The sequence below is a fragment of the Acanthochromis polyacanthus genome, chromosome 6 (genome assembly GCF_021347895.1).
Source record: "Acanthochromis polyacanthus isolate Apoly-LR-REF ecotype Palm Island chromosome 6, KAUST_Apoly_ChrSc, whole genome shotgun sequence".
Classification (NCBI taxonomy): Eukaryota; Metazoa; Chordata; class Actinopteri; family Pomacentridae; genus Acanthochromis; species Acanthochromis polyacanthus.
In genome coordinates, this window is record NC_067118.1 from 25025419 (window position 1) to 25044601 (window position 19183).

The window sequence follows — 19183 nt, forward strand, 5'->3', positions numbered from 1 at the left end:
TCAGTCCTGACTGATGTGTGTGGAAGACACTCCAAGCATCAGGTGGTGAAACATAATTACTTTAAGCAAAAGTGTCCCAAAGGCACAACCCAGAGATACATGTTCCCGTGTTTGGGCTTTTTTTCTCGCTTTGCTCCCTGTGAATATTTGCAGAGTGCTGGTCAGCATTCTTTGTTTGCTGCTTGTTCCCCAGGAAACGTTTCCATATACCAGAAAATAAATTAGTTTGACTCTGCCCGGCTCCTTTTATCTGTTTCATGGTAAAAATCCCAGAGGAAGTCCTCTGACACCTTGATCCTATTCCCATGAGTCTTTTTACGAATTCAAACGTTTTTTATTGTTTGATTTTTTTCTTTATCATTTGTCAGACTATAATTACTTTTACCTCTACAGAGAGTACAATGTCACAGAGCATTATCTTTGCATGTGTGCATGAGTGGATATAATATCCACATTTGAATTCTGTTTACATTAGCATGCTTTCCTTATTCCTTGGCTGAACTGAAGACTAATGGAGGTTGCTTCAATATTTATGAAGCACATCTCCCAGTGTATTTGCTTGCTGTCCTTATTCTTATATAAAAACCATTGATATAGCACCGCACCATGTGGAAAAATCATGTCCTAATATATTCTCTCTCTCTCTCTGTCCTCTCTCACCCTTGTAATCACCATCTGTTTGTCCATATTGTGTGATCCTCTGTTTCTGGTCCCTGCGGTTCACCACCAGACGCTACTTTTGGCCTCCTGCTCGCTGTGTTTGTGGTCTGTGGCCTGGCTCTGCTGGGCCTTCTTTCATTCGTCTCCTGGAAGCTGTGCTGGGTTCCTTGGCGGACTAAGGCCCATTTCTCCAGTCCTTCCCTCAGCCCGGCCCGTGGCCCTCAGGACTGCCCTCTCCAGCCGCCTCTCCCGCTGCCTAGTCCCCAGCATTCGCCGGTCACCATGGCTACAGAGAAGGTGAAGGACCCCCTGGGTTCGATGGGTTTCCTGGAGGCGGCAGTGAAGATAAGCCATACTTCTCCAGACATCCCCACCGATGTGCAGCTCTCTATGAGGGAGCATTTCCTACGTCGCACGCAACGCATGCAGAGACAAACCACTGAGCCGGCTTCCTCCACTCGGTTAGTCACAGACATGCGTGCGTGTGTTTGCAAAACTGATAAGACTGTGTGATGTGGTTACCCATGTGTAAGAATGCTTAGGGCTACATGCACGTATGAATGCAGAACTGGAGCCATGTATGTGGTGCACACTTCAAAAGATAGTGTTTGAAATCTGCAACAACAAAAATTAGTTTGAATCAATCTTTTCCAGTTTCGGTAACTTCTTATGAAATAATGTCCAGTCAACAAGATACACTGCTTCCCAATCAATCGAAATAGTTTTAAATTATCACTTATTTAATGAGTAGTAGCACAAATACAAGTTTTTAAGTTGATTTACCATAAAACCTAAGTTGCTCTGACTATCATTTCCATGTTCTTTAAAAGGAATTTTGAAGTGTTATGCACTTCATTATCATAACTGTCAACATAAATACATGAATTGGCAAATTTAAAAAAAAAATAGTTGCACCAATGTTGCATAAGTAGGGGACTCGAAATGTTAACCTGAAGGTAAAAAAATAATAAATAATAATAAAAAAATTAGTTATCAAGCCAATTTCATTTAGTTACCTCAACTTAAATGTAGTTTGAATTTTAAGTTTAATTTACAAAAAATATTAGGTTGATGCAATTACTAACATTATTATGACAACTCAAGCCATAATGTTTAAAACTTAAAGCTATACCAAGAAATTAGATTTTTAAAAATCTTGCAACTATGCATTCATTAAGTGATGGGAAAAGGTTTTCCTTGAATCGTTCTTTTAATGAATCCAACAGGAAACAAAATCTTCTCGACAGCACCAAATGCTCTTAATGTATCTTTAATGGGGGTACATATTTTCTATCTAAGCAGTTTCGTCTCTACAGAGTTAATCTTTATAAATAGTGTGGGTGCTGAACTCTGCCTCAGAGGCGTCTCTCTGCAGGTTATTCTGCTAAAGCTAATTATTTGTGATGCTTTGAATTAATGGAATAGAGCAGAAAAACATTTGATGTAGCTTCATCAACAGAATCATGGTTTTCCTTCAGTTTTAAGAGGGCTTATTTGCTGTCTGGATTGTGATAATTTGTACGTTGTGTTTGAGTATTATCCTTACCATATTGTCATATTGTTTTATTTCTAACTGTAATTAGAAGTTAAAATTCTAATTACAGTCCAGTCATTTAACTAGTGATACTACAAATCATCTGGGAAGTAAAACTGGACCGACTCTAAGACTTTCTTGACTTTCTATTTTAATCACTAGCAAACCTAGCCTATTACCTTCTGTAAATGTCTGGTGCTAAACAATGCTTTCAACTTGATTGTAAAGCCGCACTTTCTGTTAAAAATGTACTACAGGAACTGTAAATACCATCCAGAGGTGATAACACATAAATATACAATAACTTGTTTTATTAACTTAGCATTTAACATCTGTCAAGGAACCTAAACATTCACCCAAACACTGATCAACTTGACTGGCAGATCCTTCCTACTGCCAGTTTGAATTTCCATTTGAGATCAAGCCACCTCTCCATTTTTTTGTCAATGCATACAAGTCTTACCATTGTTGTTTACACTCATTCTGTGTGTGGTTGGATGACTTAAGGTGCCCTGCAAATGTGCTGCAGTGCTTCACATAGCTGTCATTGTTTTGTTGTTGTTGTTATTTCATAAGTTAATTGTATTTCATTTACCTTGACTGTTATCCTCATACAGTATTTCACGTATACCTTTACTGTGTTTCCCATCCCTCATGCCAAAGTGAGGAATTCAACAGTGTCAGGTACAAATCAGACCTGTTCTTAATCAGTATTCAGTAGAAGTGTATTTCATAATTGATAGTGGCATGAGAATAGTCTGGTAGCTTCCTAACATAATTGTTTTCATATATTTTTAACAACAATATAAATACATGCTGTAGGCCAGCAATTATGTCCTCCCACATGGGACATAATTCAGCTGGCTGCTGGATGTTGTCTTTGATCAACTGGAATTTTAACAGAAGACATGAGGTGCTAGGGGTTAACATAATCAATCACCGTTTGTTAGTACGAGCTCTTTGCGGTCAGTTGGTGCATCAGAGCTCTTAAATTCAAGAAATCTGCATTCCTCTTCCCTACAGTTCTTTAACACTAAGCAGTTCCCTGTCAGTCTTCCTTTATTCTTGTCTTTTCTGTCCCTGCAGGCACAATTCATTCAAAAGACACCTGCCCCGTCAAATGCAGGTGGGCAGCCTGGACCTGGGAAACGACTATGTGGACAAGGATGAAAAGCCCACCAGCATCGGCCGTATCCAACCAGAGCTCTACCAACAGAAGACCTTAGATTCAGAGGATTCATCCAAGAACGGCAGCAGTAAAAACTGTGGCAGGATTAACTTCTCTCTCAAGTACGACTATGAAAATGAGGCCCTCCTCGTCAACATCCTCAAGGCAGTAGACCTTCCTGCCAAGGACTTGTGTGGCACATCTGACCCTTACGTGAAGGTCTACCTGCTGCCTGACCGCAAGAAGTTCCAGACTCGTGTCCACCGGAAGACACTCAACCCCACATTCAACGAGAGCTTCCAGTTTCCAGTGCCTTACGATGAGCTGGCCGCCAGGAAGCTCCACATGAGCGTCTTCGACTTTGACCGATTTTCACGGCATGATATGATTGGGGAGGTGGTGCTGGAGAACTTGTTTGAGACGTCAGACCTGTCCAGGGAAACAAACATATGGAGGGACATCGACTATGCCACCAGTGTAAGAAGCTTTTGGCTTTTTCTGTTTCTTCTGCTAGATCCAGTGTCAGACAACATTGCTGACATGCCCTCTGTAGTACTTCTGGAAGTTTTGGGGGAAAGGTTAAACAAGGAAGACAAACTAGATACCACTGCTGATTTAAATCGCCTAATTACTTGTCCCCATTTTAGAATATTTTTCAGATCTGTTGATATTTGACCTGTCTGGCAGACGATTGATTATATTTCTGGCATGACAGTAATTGTGGTCGACATCTGCAGTTTGAGCATTTCCACTTTCTAATTTCCCTCATGGCTTGTCTGAAAGGATCTGTTCGAAACTAGTGAGCTTGTTTATTATTGGAGCTGTATTTTACATCTATCTTGTGGCTAAAACTGCTGTCAGCTCTGATATTAAACAGAATGTTGCCGCAGATTTGACAAAACATAATGTGTTACTCTTCCAGCCATCTGCAGGCCCAGATTTGTAGATTTGCTCAAAGTAAAGCTGCCTTTCTCTCTTTTTATTTGACATTGTGAAGGACACAGCTGAATAAACTTCACTTTAAATGTAAGTGGACAAAACTGACCAGTGATGCAATGTGAACTCAACATCATAGCTGTGAAGGGGAGCCTTCATTCTACAGTGGAAATATTTACATTTGCTATGAGGACAAGGTGTACTGGTGCAGGCAGCACTTTTTAAAATGTCCATATCTTGAAATGTACTTCACCGGTCGGTGTAATATTTTGTTGCTCAGCATGTGCATACACTGATGGCAGGTTTATTTAAATGAGGTAGCACAAAGTGAGCTATGAGTATTTGATGTTGAAAATATACTCCAAGGAATCATTTGAAAGAAGTGGCCGTACCATACGTTTGTACTCTTGAGGCGAGCAGCTTGAGGCTACCTTAGCTAGGGTTTGACAGATTTTTAGGGAAAGACATTGCAAGCCTGACTAACAATGAGTCGTTTGGTCTCAACTTAAGGCTGCTATGGTACTTAATCTACAGCAGCTGACATGGTTTGTTAAAGATGTTTTGCTCTGGAAGGAAACAAATCTGCTGGTCGATGGCTTGACAGTTCTCACCAAGACCAGTAGGCAAACAGGTCTAGGTTGTCTCTCACTCCATCAGACTGTACATAAGGCATTTTAATTTGTTGTCTAGGAAAAGCACAGGTGAGGCAAAACGATGGGTCCCAGTGAGCCTCGACTGTGCATCAGGTAACATTCGCAGCTGCTTTTTCTCCAGTGACATGACAGGATATCTGCTGCAAAAAATGGCTGTGCTTCTCTGAGGTAACTAGTGTGTCGACTGGTATGCACCTTTCTTATTCAGTCTGTAAAAGCATTTTGTTTTTGCTGTTTTTCCAGTATAACACAAGTAAAATGAGTGGCAAAGTGTTCTTTTACACTCTTGTAAATGGTATTTTTACTGTGTTTCATGCTCGTACATAGTGATTGTGGGTTTGGTTCAGTTCCAGAACACTGTAGCTGGTGCTCATGCTAAACCTTATGTCTTGAAACGGTACAGTGCACAGCCCAACTGTTACCAATTTATTCATTTTATTAAAAGCATACTAAATATTTGCATGGATTAATGCTTAAAATGTGAATTAAATTACTTTAATGAAACACAGTATTTGCATTTAAATGAACTTAAAATAATATTTCACTTAATTAAAGCAGAATTATTGTTGCTGAAGTCGACTGATTCTGAACATATTTGCTGTTTTAGATATGCATGAACCCCTTCTTTTCGATTGAAAATAAAGCAAAGCACCACTAACAATGTAACATACAACACAATTCTGACTGAACTAAATTATTTTTTGTTATTTATTTCAATCATAGTTTAGTTAGGATGCAAATAAGACGTCATGAATTGATTAGGTTTTTAAAGCATCACTTCAGCTGCCTCTGTCTGCTAATGTTGTGGCGCTGTGTGTTCACATGTCATCAGTATGATTTCCAAGAGAAGCTCTCTTCATTTGTTGTCATGCTCCACTATGACCTGCCACAGAGAGCGATAGTGTGATTAAAATAGGACCCATATCATTAAAATTTCACTACTTTTTATGATAAATCAGTGTTCCACAGCCAAGTCATCAATCTTCAAACTGGCAATCAAATTTTATTCAGAAGTTAATACCGCCAACATAAAAGGATATTTCTGACTCTAAACTCACTCATTCAGCTGCCTTTATTTTTCCATTGTTACTTGTTGACGATGTCCAGGGGCTGTTTTCAGGAACAAAGTGTTTCTTGTCCCTGGCACCTTGTGAGGCGCCCCGGAGCTTTCGTCACTTTATCGCCTCCTCTGAGCCCTTCAGTCTGACAGCCCCTCCTCACCCATAAGTTGCTGAACTTCTTTAGGGGTCGCTCAATAATCTCAACATTATTGCTTAGTGGACAGAAAAGCGGGCAGCTTTCTCCTTGGCACACAAACTTTATTGAACCACCGAATGATTTTATGACAAAATCCCTTGCTCGCATAAAACTCAAGATTGGCAACATAAAGAATGCACAGATGGCGGGTGCTGAGCAGAAATAAAAAACAAATATGAAGTGGTGTTCGATTAAGACTATGTACGACACTGGACAGCTTAATGAGCAGACGGAGGAGACTGGAGGAGAACGGGCAGCAGCGCTCATCGGTTTACAAATCAAATATATCAATAATATCAATATACATGCATTACTATTAGACCAGATGAGACCAGATGCTGACAAACCTTCAGACTATTTCTTATGTGTGTTCGATCAAACAAACTATCCTGGGAAGGGTTTTACATCCCTCATCAGTGGCATGAACGGAGACGATTATTTTTTAGCTGTGGTGGTGACTAACAGTCAAACCAGTTGCACTAAGGCACCCATAGTGCCCCGAGCATATAAAGCAATGTATATGGAAATACAGTAAATGACTCACACGTAATCAGCAAAACCAGACTCTGCTCCGACTTTGACACTGAAGTGCTTTGAGGTAAATGCTAATTTGCTGAATGCTAAAAACAGAGCTGGTAATAATTTGAATATGCTACAATAGCTAATAGAACAGAGAAATGTGAACATAATAATAATAATAATGAAACTTAATATTTAACTAAAATAAAAATGTGTTCTTCTAATATCTAAAATGAGAGAATAGCACATAAATAAATCACTTGTGCACATGTTTAGAACTGCAGGGAGGAAAAATATGTTGTTTTTTTTCTAATCAAGCATACATCAACGCTTCTTGAATTCTAAATCTAAATATCTTAAGAATTCCAAATCCTAATTTAGAGTTTTCTCCGTTTTGCCAGCAGTTCCGCCTGAAAGTGCACAATAGTTTTCTGAGATCAGGGTTTTTCCCCCAAACCGATCCACGTCATTTAATATTTAGTATCTGCCAATATCCAATTCAATTTTCCAGATAATATACACTACAAGTATTGTGGCATTGTTATGTAGCTGTCATACCTGGATGACCCACTAGGTGGAGCCTCACACTGTTTAATTCTGTAGTGACCAGAGGAGGGCAGGCAGTTCTGTGTTGACAAGCAGAGAGCATTGATGGGATTTGGCTAGTAAAGGGGCACCATGACAACGTATTCTGTAACGTTTAATGACCTCCAACCAGCACACATTTCTCTAAACAAGCTGAGATTAACTTGTATAAGATTCACATAAATCAGTGGTATAGTCAACAGGTGCCATATCATGAATACACAGCTCGAAGCAATAATGTTAAAAGAAAACAAATACCCAATGAGCTGAGCGTGTCTTTTATATTGACCAATTATTGCTTGATAATGTTGCACTTGAAAAGCATATTATTCACATTTTTGACACTTGTGGGACAATGGTCATAAACAAAAGGTCGAGTTTAGGGATGAGTTGAAAATGGCCTTAATCCAGACATCCCTGCTTAGAATTCTCCACCACTCTGCTGAGAAAGGATCCCAACCATTGGCCTGAACAAACGTGGGGGTCATCATGTATCAGTGGACATGACAGTTGTTATTTTTGAAGAGTGATGTTTGGAAGTCTGGGTTGTTGTCGCAATGTTGCTAGGCTAGAGAGACTGTGAGTGTTTCAGAGTTAATCAGCACTGCAAGTGTTTGCTTAGCTCCGTTAAACCTGCAGAAGATTGTGAAGGCTCCTGTAAAGTGTTTTGCTGCCTGGGAAGAAATAAATTCATGATGAGCAGGGAGAAAATCAGCTGTCATAGATGAGACATCACAGACAAAAAGACATTATGAAAATGCTTATGCAATCCTGTCTACTTGCTGCACTGAAGCCTTTCAAAAACCTTGTGGACAGAATGGAGATGTGGCACGGATCCTGGTGTTGTTGTTAATTATTATCAACAAGTGTTTGACAAAGCTCAAAAAGTCACATTATGCAGAGCATTTATCAATATATATGGGCCGTCAAGTTGAATCCTGAGTCTCACTGTCAAGTTAAACCGCTGAGATTTTCCAGTCAGAGGCCAAACTATGACCTGATAGCATAAAACGTATTGGAGGTCCTCAGACGATGAAACCTATGGATAAATTAATCCCCTGACTTTTTTCATATCTAAACAGATATCAGATAGATTACATTTACAAAGCTTTACAGGAACCTTTCTAGTAGTTGTTAAGGTGTTTTACTCTGCACCAAAGCAATACACTGACCGATCCTCTGACTTACACATTGCTACACTGCAGCTGAGAAGTGATTAATGCAGTACAGATGATACTGACTGGCACCAAAACAGCTTGTGCTTCTCCAAGAACAATCAAAGTGTCTCTTTATGCTTTTACAACACTTGACATTTCTGCTGTGCTCTCACATTATGGCTGAACCTTCACACCCTTCAAACAAAATCCCTCACTTCCACAGCAGAAAAAAGCCAAATGGCAGCTGTGTGAGAGGGGAGACGTTAAGACTGCGGCACTCAGACAGACGTGTTGGGATTTGTCAATCAGGGACGTTCTCACCAAGCTTGTTCAGGGTGATGAGGGGCCTGTGTAATCTTCATACTGTTTATAGGACGGGGCTGAGAACTCACATGATAACAGGACACTCATTTTCACTTGAGACTATTTGATCAGCAGAGACTCATAGGACTGTGTGTACATTAGTGAAAGTTCATGTTGTAACCGGTAGACATGCTGTGTTTTAAAAACTCTGAAAAGTTCATTTAAAAATCTTGCAGGCCTTATTTGATGGTACAAAGCTTTAAACTTTGGGTTTCATTGCTCTAAGCTGTAAATGATATATACTCTCAGTTATGTTTTAATTTACTGTAATGTAATGAAAATGAGAATAATCAAATTCAGCATTTGGCAAATTCATCGCAGAGACAAGGTCGGCCATAATTTCGGCAATCAAACCAAACTGTTCCAGCTGGAAAACCTCAAGGATTTAAAATGACACTGTTGATGAGGAGAACTTCACAGATGCAAGAGATTTGATATAAAGGAAAAGCTCACAACACATTCTCTGTCTCAGTTAACATTATTTTCAATTGATGGGGGTTACAGTGTTGGTCAGTCAGTTCACCACTTTAGACCAAACCACAGACCTTCAAAATGCGGGAAACATGGATGCTACCATCTGGTCCTGATGGCGTCATTTGAAACCAGAGTTGAGGAGAAAAAGAAAATTGTTGACATAGTAGTTGAATAACTGTTTCCAAAACTGTAGGGGGTGTGGTTAATAAATTATACTGCAGTCAGCCACCAGAGAAGGATCAATCCAATATTTTAACATTCAAAATAAATTAAAAAAAAACCCTAAAATATAATCTTGTTTGCAATTGCCCTCATTTATCAAAGTGTTGATGAAAAAAATTGCTTTGGCTGCAAGGGACTCTTTATTTGCAAAACCACAAGTGACCACTAGGAAAAATTAGACAGTAGATGTGAATTGCAGAGTCATATCCTGGTCTCTTAATATGTCCTTAGGGCTTTTTCTACTCGATCTTCAGATATAGTCTTGAAGTTTAGACTGCAAAATGTCTACAACTATTAGATTGATTGTGTAAAATTTCATTTATGGTCCACAGGGGATAAATCTTATAGACTTCTTTAGTCCTCTGACTTCTCTGCTAGACTCACTGTGACATTTAATATTTGGGAACTACTGGATGGATTGCCATTATAAATCTGACACAAACAATACTGGTCCCTTTAGTGGGAATTGTAATAATGTATATGCATATTATATCCTTCATGCAAACCTAATGACATTTCTGTGCTTTCCGTACTTTGTGTTCAGTGGTAATTAGCAAATGTTAGCGTGCCAAGAGATTCAACTAAGAAGTCGTCAGTGGTTAAAGTCACACCTCAAGGTTACCATCGTGTAGATTCTTTGTCCTGTTTTTGTATGACTTCACAGTTTCATCACCAATAGATGATATTGCCTATGAAAGTATCTAGAAATTAGTATTTTCTTCCCATTTTGGAGAGAATGAACAAACTTTAAAGTTTTACACTTCCCTTCAAAAGTGAACTCTTAGCTGAGGGGTGAGGATGTCAACCATGAACATCTCCGGCTCAAATCCGGCGGCACTCTGATTCCCTGTGATCTCTTCCTCCAGCTTCATTTAATAAAGGAATAAAATTTCCTCTCCCTTAAAAGAGAGGGGTCGATTTTTATCATTCTGTCTGGAACAAAATGCCGACAACACAACTCATTCTCTAACAATAAAAACACAATAACAGCTAACAATATACCTCAGCGTTAAGAAGAAATTGCTTTATTTTGCATCACATCACGTCTTTAGTGCACCTTTATGTGCAGTCTTTGCTCTGATTTTGCTGACTTACTGTAGTCTCAACTGTGAGAATCATGAAGACATCACAAATTTGCAATTTCACAACGAGGGATAACAGATAACCCAATAATCTATTAGCTAGTCATTGCTTCACTGAGTGCTGTAGCAGTTACAAAGAGCCGACTATAAACAAAATATAGGCATTGATCTCAGTAGCAGACCTTCAGGAAGCGACCCTGCGCTCATTGTGCATCACTTCACTCAGGATCGAAGCATCAGCGCTGAATATAAATGTACAACTGAAAGAGATTTTTGTGCCTGTGTGTGTGTTTCCACAGGAAAGTGTCGACCTTGGGGAGATCATGTTCTCACTATGCTACCTGCCCACCGCAGGCAGACTCACACTTACTGTCATCAAGTGCAGGAACCTCAAGGCCATGGACATCACTGGATACTCAGGTATGTTGTGCTGTGCCGGTGTGTTTCACTTACAGCTGCAGTGACTCCTAACTGAAGGACCCTCCTTTGAATATCCAATTGTAGGCACGTCAGAAAAAACGAGCAGTGGAGCCGCCTCTCCACTGCTGAGCTCTGTTTGTTTCAGCAGTTATTAATATTCAGCACTTGCAATATTAAGACATTGTCAGCAAATAGTTGCAGGCAGTCTGTTTATTTTAATGGATTGCTGATCCACTTTTCTATTTCCCTACAATAGTGACATCACTTGTTCATTGTGACATTTATTGTGTATTAAATGCCAGGGCTCAGGAGTAATTCCAATTGAATGTGGTATTTTTCCTCCCATGTTTAATGACATTTCACAATTTTAATGTGACTCACAATTATAATCCCCTGAGTTTGTGGGGCTTTAGCCGTGTGCCATTATTTCAATCTGTGCGTCGTAAACCTGTGTCTGTTGAATTGCGCCTTCGAGCACTGTTTGTTGTTTATGGATTTAGGACAGCTTACATCTAACTGAAATGTGGTATAATGGATCATAGCAGCCGATTTAACGCTGACAGACGAAGACTGAAATCAGTATTCAGGAAGCTTTCTCACTCATGCTATTTAACAGCTATCTATGGCCTCCTATCTGCTTTGTTTACACAAGGCATTGACTCATCTACTTTTATGCACATTACTGATGCCAGGTCCTCCAGGGGTTCGTTCATGCTTAAGAAAGAAACCAAAAAAAAAAAAAAAAGAGAAAGCACTTACACACAAACACAGTGAGTGATAAAATGGAAAACTGATAAATCTATCTTCGCGGACATCTTTGAAGATGCTTTGGCAGTCGAGGCAAACACTGATGCTTTGTTTAATAAGAACAGAAGCGTGATCTTTATATAATAATTACTGTTCTGGCAGTTTTTAAATGAGCCGGATAGCACGGAAAGTGTCCAAACAAGGTGATATGTAATTATAAAATCGTGTTTTCTGCCCTTGTTCGCTCTCTTTTCCTCTCACTGATTAGATCCCTACGTCAAAGTGTCGCTCATCTGTGACGGCAGACGTTTGAAAAAGAAGAAGACAAGCATAAAAAAAAACACACTGAATCCCACCTACAATGAGGCCATCATCTTTGACATCCCACCAGACAGCATGGACCATGTCAGCCTGCACATCTCTGTCATGGACTACGATCTGTACGTACATGCTGGAGCTTAAACCATGAGTAGGTCAGATTGAAATCAGTGACAGAAAATGTCAAATATTATCTGGGTTCAGCCTCTTGAGTAAGAAACTACTGATGTTCTTTATTATAAGGCATTGTAAGATGAGTATCTTTGAGTTTTGGCCTTTTGACTGACCAAAACAACATGCTAAGGGAAAAGATGACGGTTAAATCTTATTGAGTGAAATAACTGTTAGCTGCAGCCCCTATATACCCAGTAGAAGTCTAGTAATTGGGTAGTAATGTTAAATATTAGAAGTCAATTTCAGTTATTGTTATTTTATCGGCATTTATCTGCTGAAGGTGGAAAGATTTGCTCAGTTTTCACCTGAGTAGATGATGTATAAACAGCAGAATTTTGGTACATTTGGTATATTTTGAAACTAGCTAAAAGCTAATCATGGTCCTAGATACTTAGAAATAGGAGACGCCTTGTGAAAAGAAAAATATTCATGGATTCTGGATCAATTCTGGGACAAATAAATGTCATTTTCAGCTTGAAGGCAGCATATCCAAACTGTAATTCTTCAGAAAATGAGCAGTGCAATACAGTGCCGTCTTGTTTACAGTATGTGGATCTTTACAAGGAAAGGGAAACGAGGGATGCGGTGTGGACAGCTGACAGAATGAGAGCATATGTGTTAAAGGTCAGACTGTGTGCCTTTTTATCACTGCGTAGTATGAAAGGAGTGGATATTTCCAGGATTAGAAGCCAAGCCCTGTGTGCTCTCTTTAAGGTCAGCTATTCTAACAGGATTAAAATGAAGTTGCGCTCATAATCTGGGGATTATGTGAAGTAAAGAAAGTCTCCTTTCATTTGCACTTCACACAGTGTGAACAGGTCAGCTTTGGATGCCTTCGAGAAGCGAGTCAGTTCTACTGTCACAGAGACAGTCAGCTGCAGATTCACTGTATCAATTGACAGGACATCCACACTCAGATTGGTGCCTCCTTCTATTACAAAATGGTCTTCCTGTAATTAGAAACAATGCGATGTATGAGCTATCTTGTCAGGTCAGATCAGATGTTTTCATACCAGTATGTGTGCGTCCCCACAGGGTAGGTCATAATGAGATCATTGGCGTGATGAGGGTTGGATGCAACGCGGAAGGACTTGGCAGGGACCACTGGAACGAGATGCTGGCTTATCCACGGAAGCCCATTGCACACTGGCACCCCCTGCTGGAGTCTAAGAAATCTGAGAAGGAGGTAAGTTTGGGGCTGGAGTCATTTTTAAAGGACTAGTCTGTGCACGTCACCGTGAATGGAGGAATCAGGTTTAGCTGGTACTTCACAACCTTGTTAGAGAAGTTTTAAACTGTGAGGGGAGCCATGTACAAACAATGAAACATGGGGTAACTACGTTGAAGTTAAAGTGACTGGTGAACCCTGGTGTCTTAAAAACATGTGAAAGGTGGTCGATTCTCTGATTTGGCCCATTTAGCTTCACAATCTGCAGCAGCAGTGGTAGCAGCAAGAAAGCTACCTGTGTCAACAATTCAGTGCAATCTGAACAGGCCGAATCTGAATGATCGAAGGGTCGGCGGTTCGATTCCCGCTCTGACCTAGTTGTGTGCTGTTGTGTCCTTGGGCAAGACACCTTACTCGCCTTGCCTCCAGTGCTGCTCTCACAATGGTATATGGATGCGTGTGAACGTTGGTGGTGGTCAGAGGGGCCATAGGCGCGGATTGGCAGCCACGCTTCCATCAGTCTACCCCAGGGCAGCTGTGGCTACAAATGTAGTTTACCACCACCAGAGTGAGAATGTGTGAGTGAATGAATAATGGATCCATTGTGAAGCGCTTCGAGTGCCCAGATAAGCGCTATATGAATCTAATCCATTATTATTATCAAGCAAAATAATAATAATAATAATAATAATAATAATAAACATTCCAAATTCCAGTTGGCATCCATCTTTAGAACTTTTAATGACATTTCTGTCTCACCAACCTGCTATGGTATTATGGAGAATTTTTGGGAATCAGCTTTTTAATTATCTCTTACTTAGTTAGATTTTTATGTTTTAGTTTTTTATGTACTTGATTTCCATAATTAAGAAAACAAATTTTTAAACTGGCAAATTAAAGAAAAGTTTCTGCTGTTACGGATGTAAAGAAGCCAATTTGAAATCATGTCCTAAAGGTAAAGACAAGCCAATTTCATCAGGTTACCTTGATTTGAATTTAGTTTTAAGTCAACCAATGCAGAAATTTGAGCTTAACTTACAGTTAATATTATGCTGATGCAACATTATTATATCATCTTAACCCATCAAAATAATGTTTGCAAAAGTAAAAGTAAAAGTTTTATCTAAGTCACTAAATTAGAATTTTTATCTTGAAACCCTGCATTCATTTCAGTGATGGAAATACGTCCCTTTAATCCCTCTTCAGAATGTAGGGCATGACGGGCAAGTGAGCACAGCTTTGTTTTGTTTTAAATTCAATATTAACCTATGTTGTGGAGGCTTATCGCATGTTGCAGATGAAATTTCATGCAAGTATTTTGTCCGATTTACTAAACGTCCCTTGTATGAATGCCCTCATTCTCTTCCTGGAACACTCTCCTTTAAACTGATATTTGCCCTGTATTGAAAGCGACCAAAGCAGCATGTGCCCTATGAATCACTGCCTTGTGTTTGTGTGTCCTGCAGTGGAAGGCGAGGACAGCCAGCTTTGACAGCCAGGGCTCCTGCCCCTCACCCCGGCCCCCCGCCAGCCCCTGAGCAGAGCCACCTGTGACCCAGCAGCCCAGAAGGGGGTTTCCTCCCTCCTGCTGATCCACATCCCGTCTGTCTGATTGAGGAGACACACAACCCCACTGTCTCTCCCTCTCTGTCCCGCTCTCTCTGTCTGTCCCTCTCTTCCTCAAGTCCAGTCCCAGAGCACTCCCAAGAACTGATCTAGGACTACCGCCAGTCAGTTAGTTGTGTGAAGCACAGTCTTTTTGGGTTCAAATTTAGGGTCCTCGGTTTGAAATGTGGATGTTGTGACAGCCCAAAGTTGGTTTTGTTGTTCTCAAGAGAAGATTGGCTGGACATCCAGTCTACAGACATTCATTACTGAGCTGTCCCAGCTGAGGTGAACTGATCTCGGTGTCCTCACAGGAGACTTCCCGAACACTGAAGATTCGGAGACAGAATCTATAGATAGAAAAACTCTGTCGGATATCGCTCTCTGAAGGCAGCGGAAGTTTCACAGAGGGAAGCTGAGGACGCCGCCGGGGTCGAAAAAGAGACGATCTTAAAAGGGATCTGAAGCTATTCTGAAACTCTAAAGCTCTCTCCCATTGAATTTTACAGTGGTGTATTAGCATAAAACGATACTGAACTGTAGCATTGAGGAACAATTGGGTACAAAACCGCTCCATCATTTGTTATTGTTTGTGATGCTCCAGCTGAGTTGACTCCTACTTCCAGTTTCATCACTTACATAAGCAATTATCGGATCTCCAGCTCATTGAGGAGAAGCTAAATCAGGCTGAAACTAATAAATTCTCATTTAGACAATTTGCAGCTTTAGTGTGTCTTCAAAAGCAGCCATTTTACATAACAAAGAAAAAAACAACAGGATTATTTGGCTTTACATCAGAGCAGACTGACTGCAGTTTTTTAATCAATCTTTGTCAATTTTTTAAGTGAAATTACCTGACATAGGCACAGTTCACTTATACAACTAAGTAAAAGTCATCCGAAAAGAAAAGAGTTTTAAAAAGGAAATGATAATAGTCATGTTTTGTCAATGGCCTGCAAAGGTTTCTGTACACAGAGAAAATGCGAGCACACTTTACACACCTTTACCTCTTTCTGTTTGATGTTTGCTTCTGAGCAATCTCACCCTTTCTTCCAAGTGAAAACTCACACAAACACAATGGTTTCCTCACAAAAATCACTTTTCAAATGCACTTCTTTGTCTCCTATTGTGCTTTTTTTTTTTTTTTTTTTTAAGTATCTGATTTTAGTGGATGTGTATAGCTTTATGTACAGGCATCCTCTGGTTACTGTGTGTGTGTTCTGTTTTTCTAAACTAAAAACCAGAAAAGATGTAATGATAGGAATATGTTTTAAAAAATGGATTTATGTAGCTTTGTTGGTGATGATGACTGAGAAAAACCTAAATGAAAAAGAACATATTCTTCTTTTAGAAACATGCAACTTTCTTGATGTTTATTCTGTCACTAATTATACTGTTTACTTTGTGTACAGAGATAATGTGTTTATATTCATATTGTTTTAATTTTAATATCTCACACACATTCTTGAGCTGCAGTTTTTGAGGATATTAGATATGACAAGAAAAGTTATCTTTGTGTCCATATGAATAATTTATCAGGTCCCTGCTGAGTCAGAAACAAGATGCACAAGATCACAATTAAAGCTTTGATTACTGTCCTATAAACAATTTGCCACTTGTTCAGGTGAAAAGCAGTGAAGCAGTCATTTTTATTCAAGAATATTACATAATGGGGTTCCATATTTGCTATGTTTTCCTTGAGTTTCCCCTCTAATGGCGGTTTTATTTGCAGTAAAATACAGGAGAATTGAGATGCAAGTGCACAAGGAGTAGAAAACAATTAAAGACATTGTTTTAGTGCCACAAAACACATGAATCACAAATGCAATACGTGAAAATCTTCATAGTCCAACGAGAAATCTTTGTTTCACGTCTGAGAGCAGCTTAACTTTCCAACAACCACCAGGCTAGTTTTAGCCACATGCTAACAAAGCACATTTTCAGAAGCATTTCATTGCAGTTCTTCTAGCTGGTGAAGAACAAACAGCTCACACTGTTAAACTGTGCATATTTGTTGCCATGTTTATATGATATACAAAACTGTGTTGGTTCTGTGTTCAGCTTGTGTAATGGGCAAACAGCGGGAATTGCTCACAATATTTGCTTGTGCTATATTAGCATATTAATGCTAATATAGCTTTATGTCAGGCGTTTCTGCATATTTCTGCATATTTCAGCCTCTGAAAGTTGTCATCTCTCAGCTAGCTCGAGCTAAGTTTGTGTCATTCAAGGTAGCGTTATCATTGCTATTAGCTCAAATTTCCCATCGGAATACGATATTTTAAGCAAACATCAAAGTGCAGCACATGAAAAGGCTTTGGGAGTGTGGAATTAAATCACTTTTACACTATAGGATTACTTGTTTGCTCAGCAGGCAAACAGCAGGAATTAAATGTATGCTAATGTAACTTTCTAAAGTTACATTAGCATATTTATGCCAATAGCTATAGCTTGTGTGACGGGTTTGTGCAGTTTTACTTTCAGCCTCTGCAATTTGTCATGTTTCACAGTTAACTCAAGCCAACTTTCTGTCATCTGGCTCAGTGTTATCTTTGCTATTAGTTTCTCACAGAGCGGTGGTATATTAGCTCGCAAGCTAACATTCACTGCAGCAAATGGAAAAACTTAAGTAATGTGGGATGAAATCACCTCTGCACTGTAGTTTTATTGATTTCAACTAAGTTTTTATTCTAAAGTAGTCAAAGGTGGCTGATAAGTTCGGGCGTTTTGTGATTTTCTAGCGTCTCATTGCAGGCTCATCTTCAATTATTTGTCTACGAGAAAGCCATGAATGGAAATTAAAGGTAATGGATTTCCATTTAACTTTGCAACCAGGAAAAACAAAGACAATTCATCATTTTCCTTCTGTTCCAGGTTTTTACCCTCCTGTAGCAGTAGTTTTGTTACTGTAATTGGCAAGCACAGATACGATCAGTACATTCAGGCCAGGAAATGTTAAGTCATAGAGTAAATATCAGGCAGGAAAGCTGCCAGGAAAGATTTACAGGTTTTATTTGGTGGTGCTTAAACAGATAATTTCTGTTAATAATAGTTTTGTATAATCTCAACAGTAACTTTACCCTGATATGTAACAATGGTCTTGGCATGGTGCGGACGAGTCTAGACATCTGGGCAAGTAGAAGCACAGCTCAGCAGCAGACTGTTGCACAATGAGAAGGCTATATATCACAGAGTTTGTGAAAATGTCATAGAAAAACTGGAGCCAGACATCAAGACATGAGCAAATGCATTCAGCAGACACAGCAAGGTCTGTTTCAGTCATTTCCTTCCTGGGTAAGTTTACCTCATGTGAGCGGTGTAGTACGTCGGTGTTACAGCTGGAGGCTGAGATAACACAGCGAGGGCAGCTGAAGGGCGGACAGGTCAGCATCTACAGAGCAGTGGCATTTCTCTAATTGGCACTTGTTATAGTGAGAATGAGTCAGTGCGTTATTGTTCGTGCTTGACGTAATCTTTGACGGCATCAACACCCCCTTCCACTAATATGACAGTATAAAATTTGCTGTTATTCACAGTCGTTTAAATGGTGAAATTCCTCTCTAGACTAATAACATTATTCATTTAAGTGTACAATTTGAAACAAGTGTTTGCACAATGGCGTAGTTTCTGTTCTCTCTGTTGCAAAACGTGCTTTATGATGGTCATATTTTTCTCTGACAATGTGCTGTGTTTTCATAGTAGATGAAACCTGTTAAATCAATTGCCTCAGTTCATGGACTGTTTCAAGACCTTCTGACTTTGCCTAATATTGTAATGTTTCTTGATATGATCTCGTATCCCTTCCAACTGTTATAATAGCACTGAATTTACAATTTTTTATTGAACATTTTGTATTTGTAATAATAGAAATGTTTGAGGAAATGTTAGTTCAGACAAATGTCTATTATGATCTCCTTTTAGATTCTAGATCATTATCAAGATTCAAAGTCTGAGTGACCCAGTGTGTAATAAAGTAAAATGAACAGCATTTTTTTTGTTTCAACAAGTCTGAAAATCGACATCAGAAAATTACTTGTTTTTTTCTCCCATGGGACGTGATGTGTTATCAGTTCTGTGACATGGTTTTCTTTCTTTGATTAAAAGACTCAAGCAAAATGTTCACTGCCCTGCTGGTTTTCTG

The 19183-nt window shown here is 39.4% G+C and overlaps 2 protein-coding genes across 2 annotated transcripts in view; one reads left to right on the forward strand and one right to left on the reverse strand.

Annotated features, from left to right (window-relative positions):
* syt6a (synaptotagmin VIa) overlaps positions 1 to 19158 on the forward strand; it is a 43464-nt gene extending 24306 nt beyond the window's left edge. Inside the window, exons 2-8 of the mRNA XM_051949908.1 lie at positions 731 to 1121; positions 2858 to 2878; positions 3281 to 3839; positions 10910 to 11030; positions 12046 to 12217; positions 13305 to 13455; positions 14904 to 19158. Coding sequence (XP_051805868.1) covers positions 943 to 1121; positions 2858 to 2878; positions 3281 to 3839; positions 10910 to 11030; positions 12046 to 12217; positions 13305 to 13455; positions 14904 to 14975 — 1275 coding nt within the window. The 5' untranslated portion in view covers positions 731 to 942 and the 3' untranslated portion in view covers positions 14976 to 19158. The remainder of the gene's footprint in view (positions 1 to 730; positions 1122 to 2857; positions 2879 to 3280; positions 3840 to 10909; positions 11031 to 12045; positions 12218 to 13304; positions 13456 to 14903) is intronic.
* Positions 1 to 19183, reverse strand: part of c1qtnf12 (C1q and TNF related 12) — a 208054-nt gene that overhangs the window by 116651 nt on the left and 72220 nt on the right. The gene's annotated exons all lie outside the window — the stretch shown is intronic.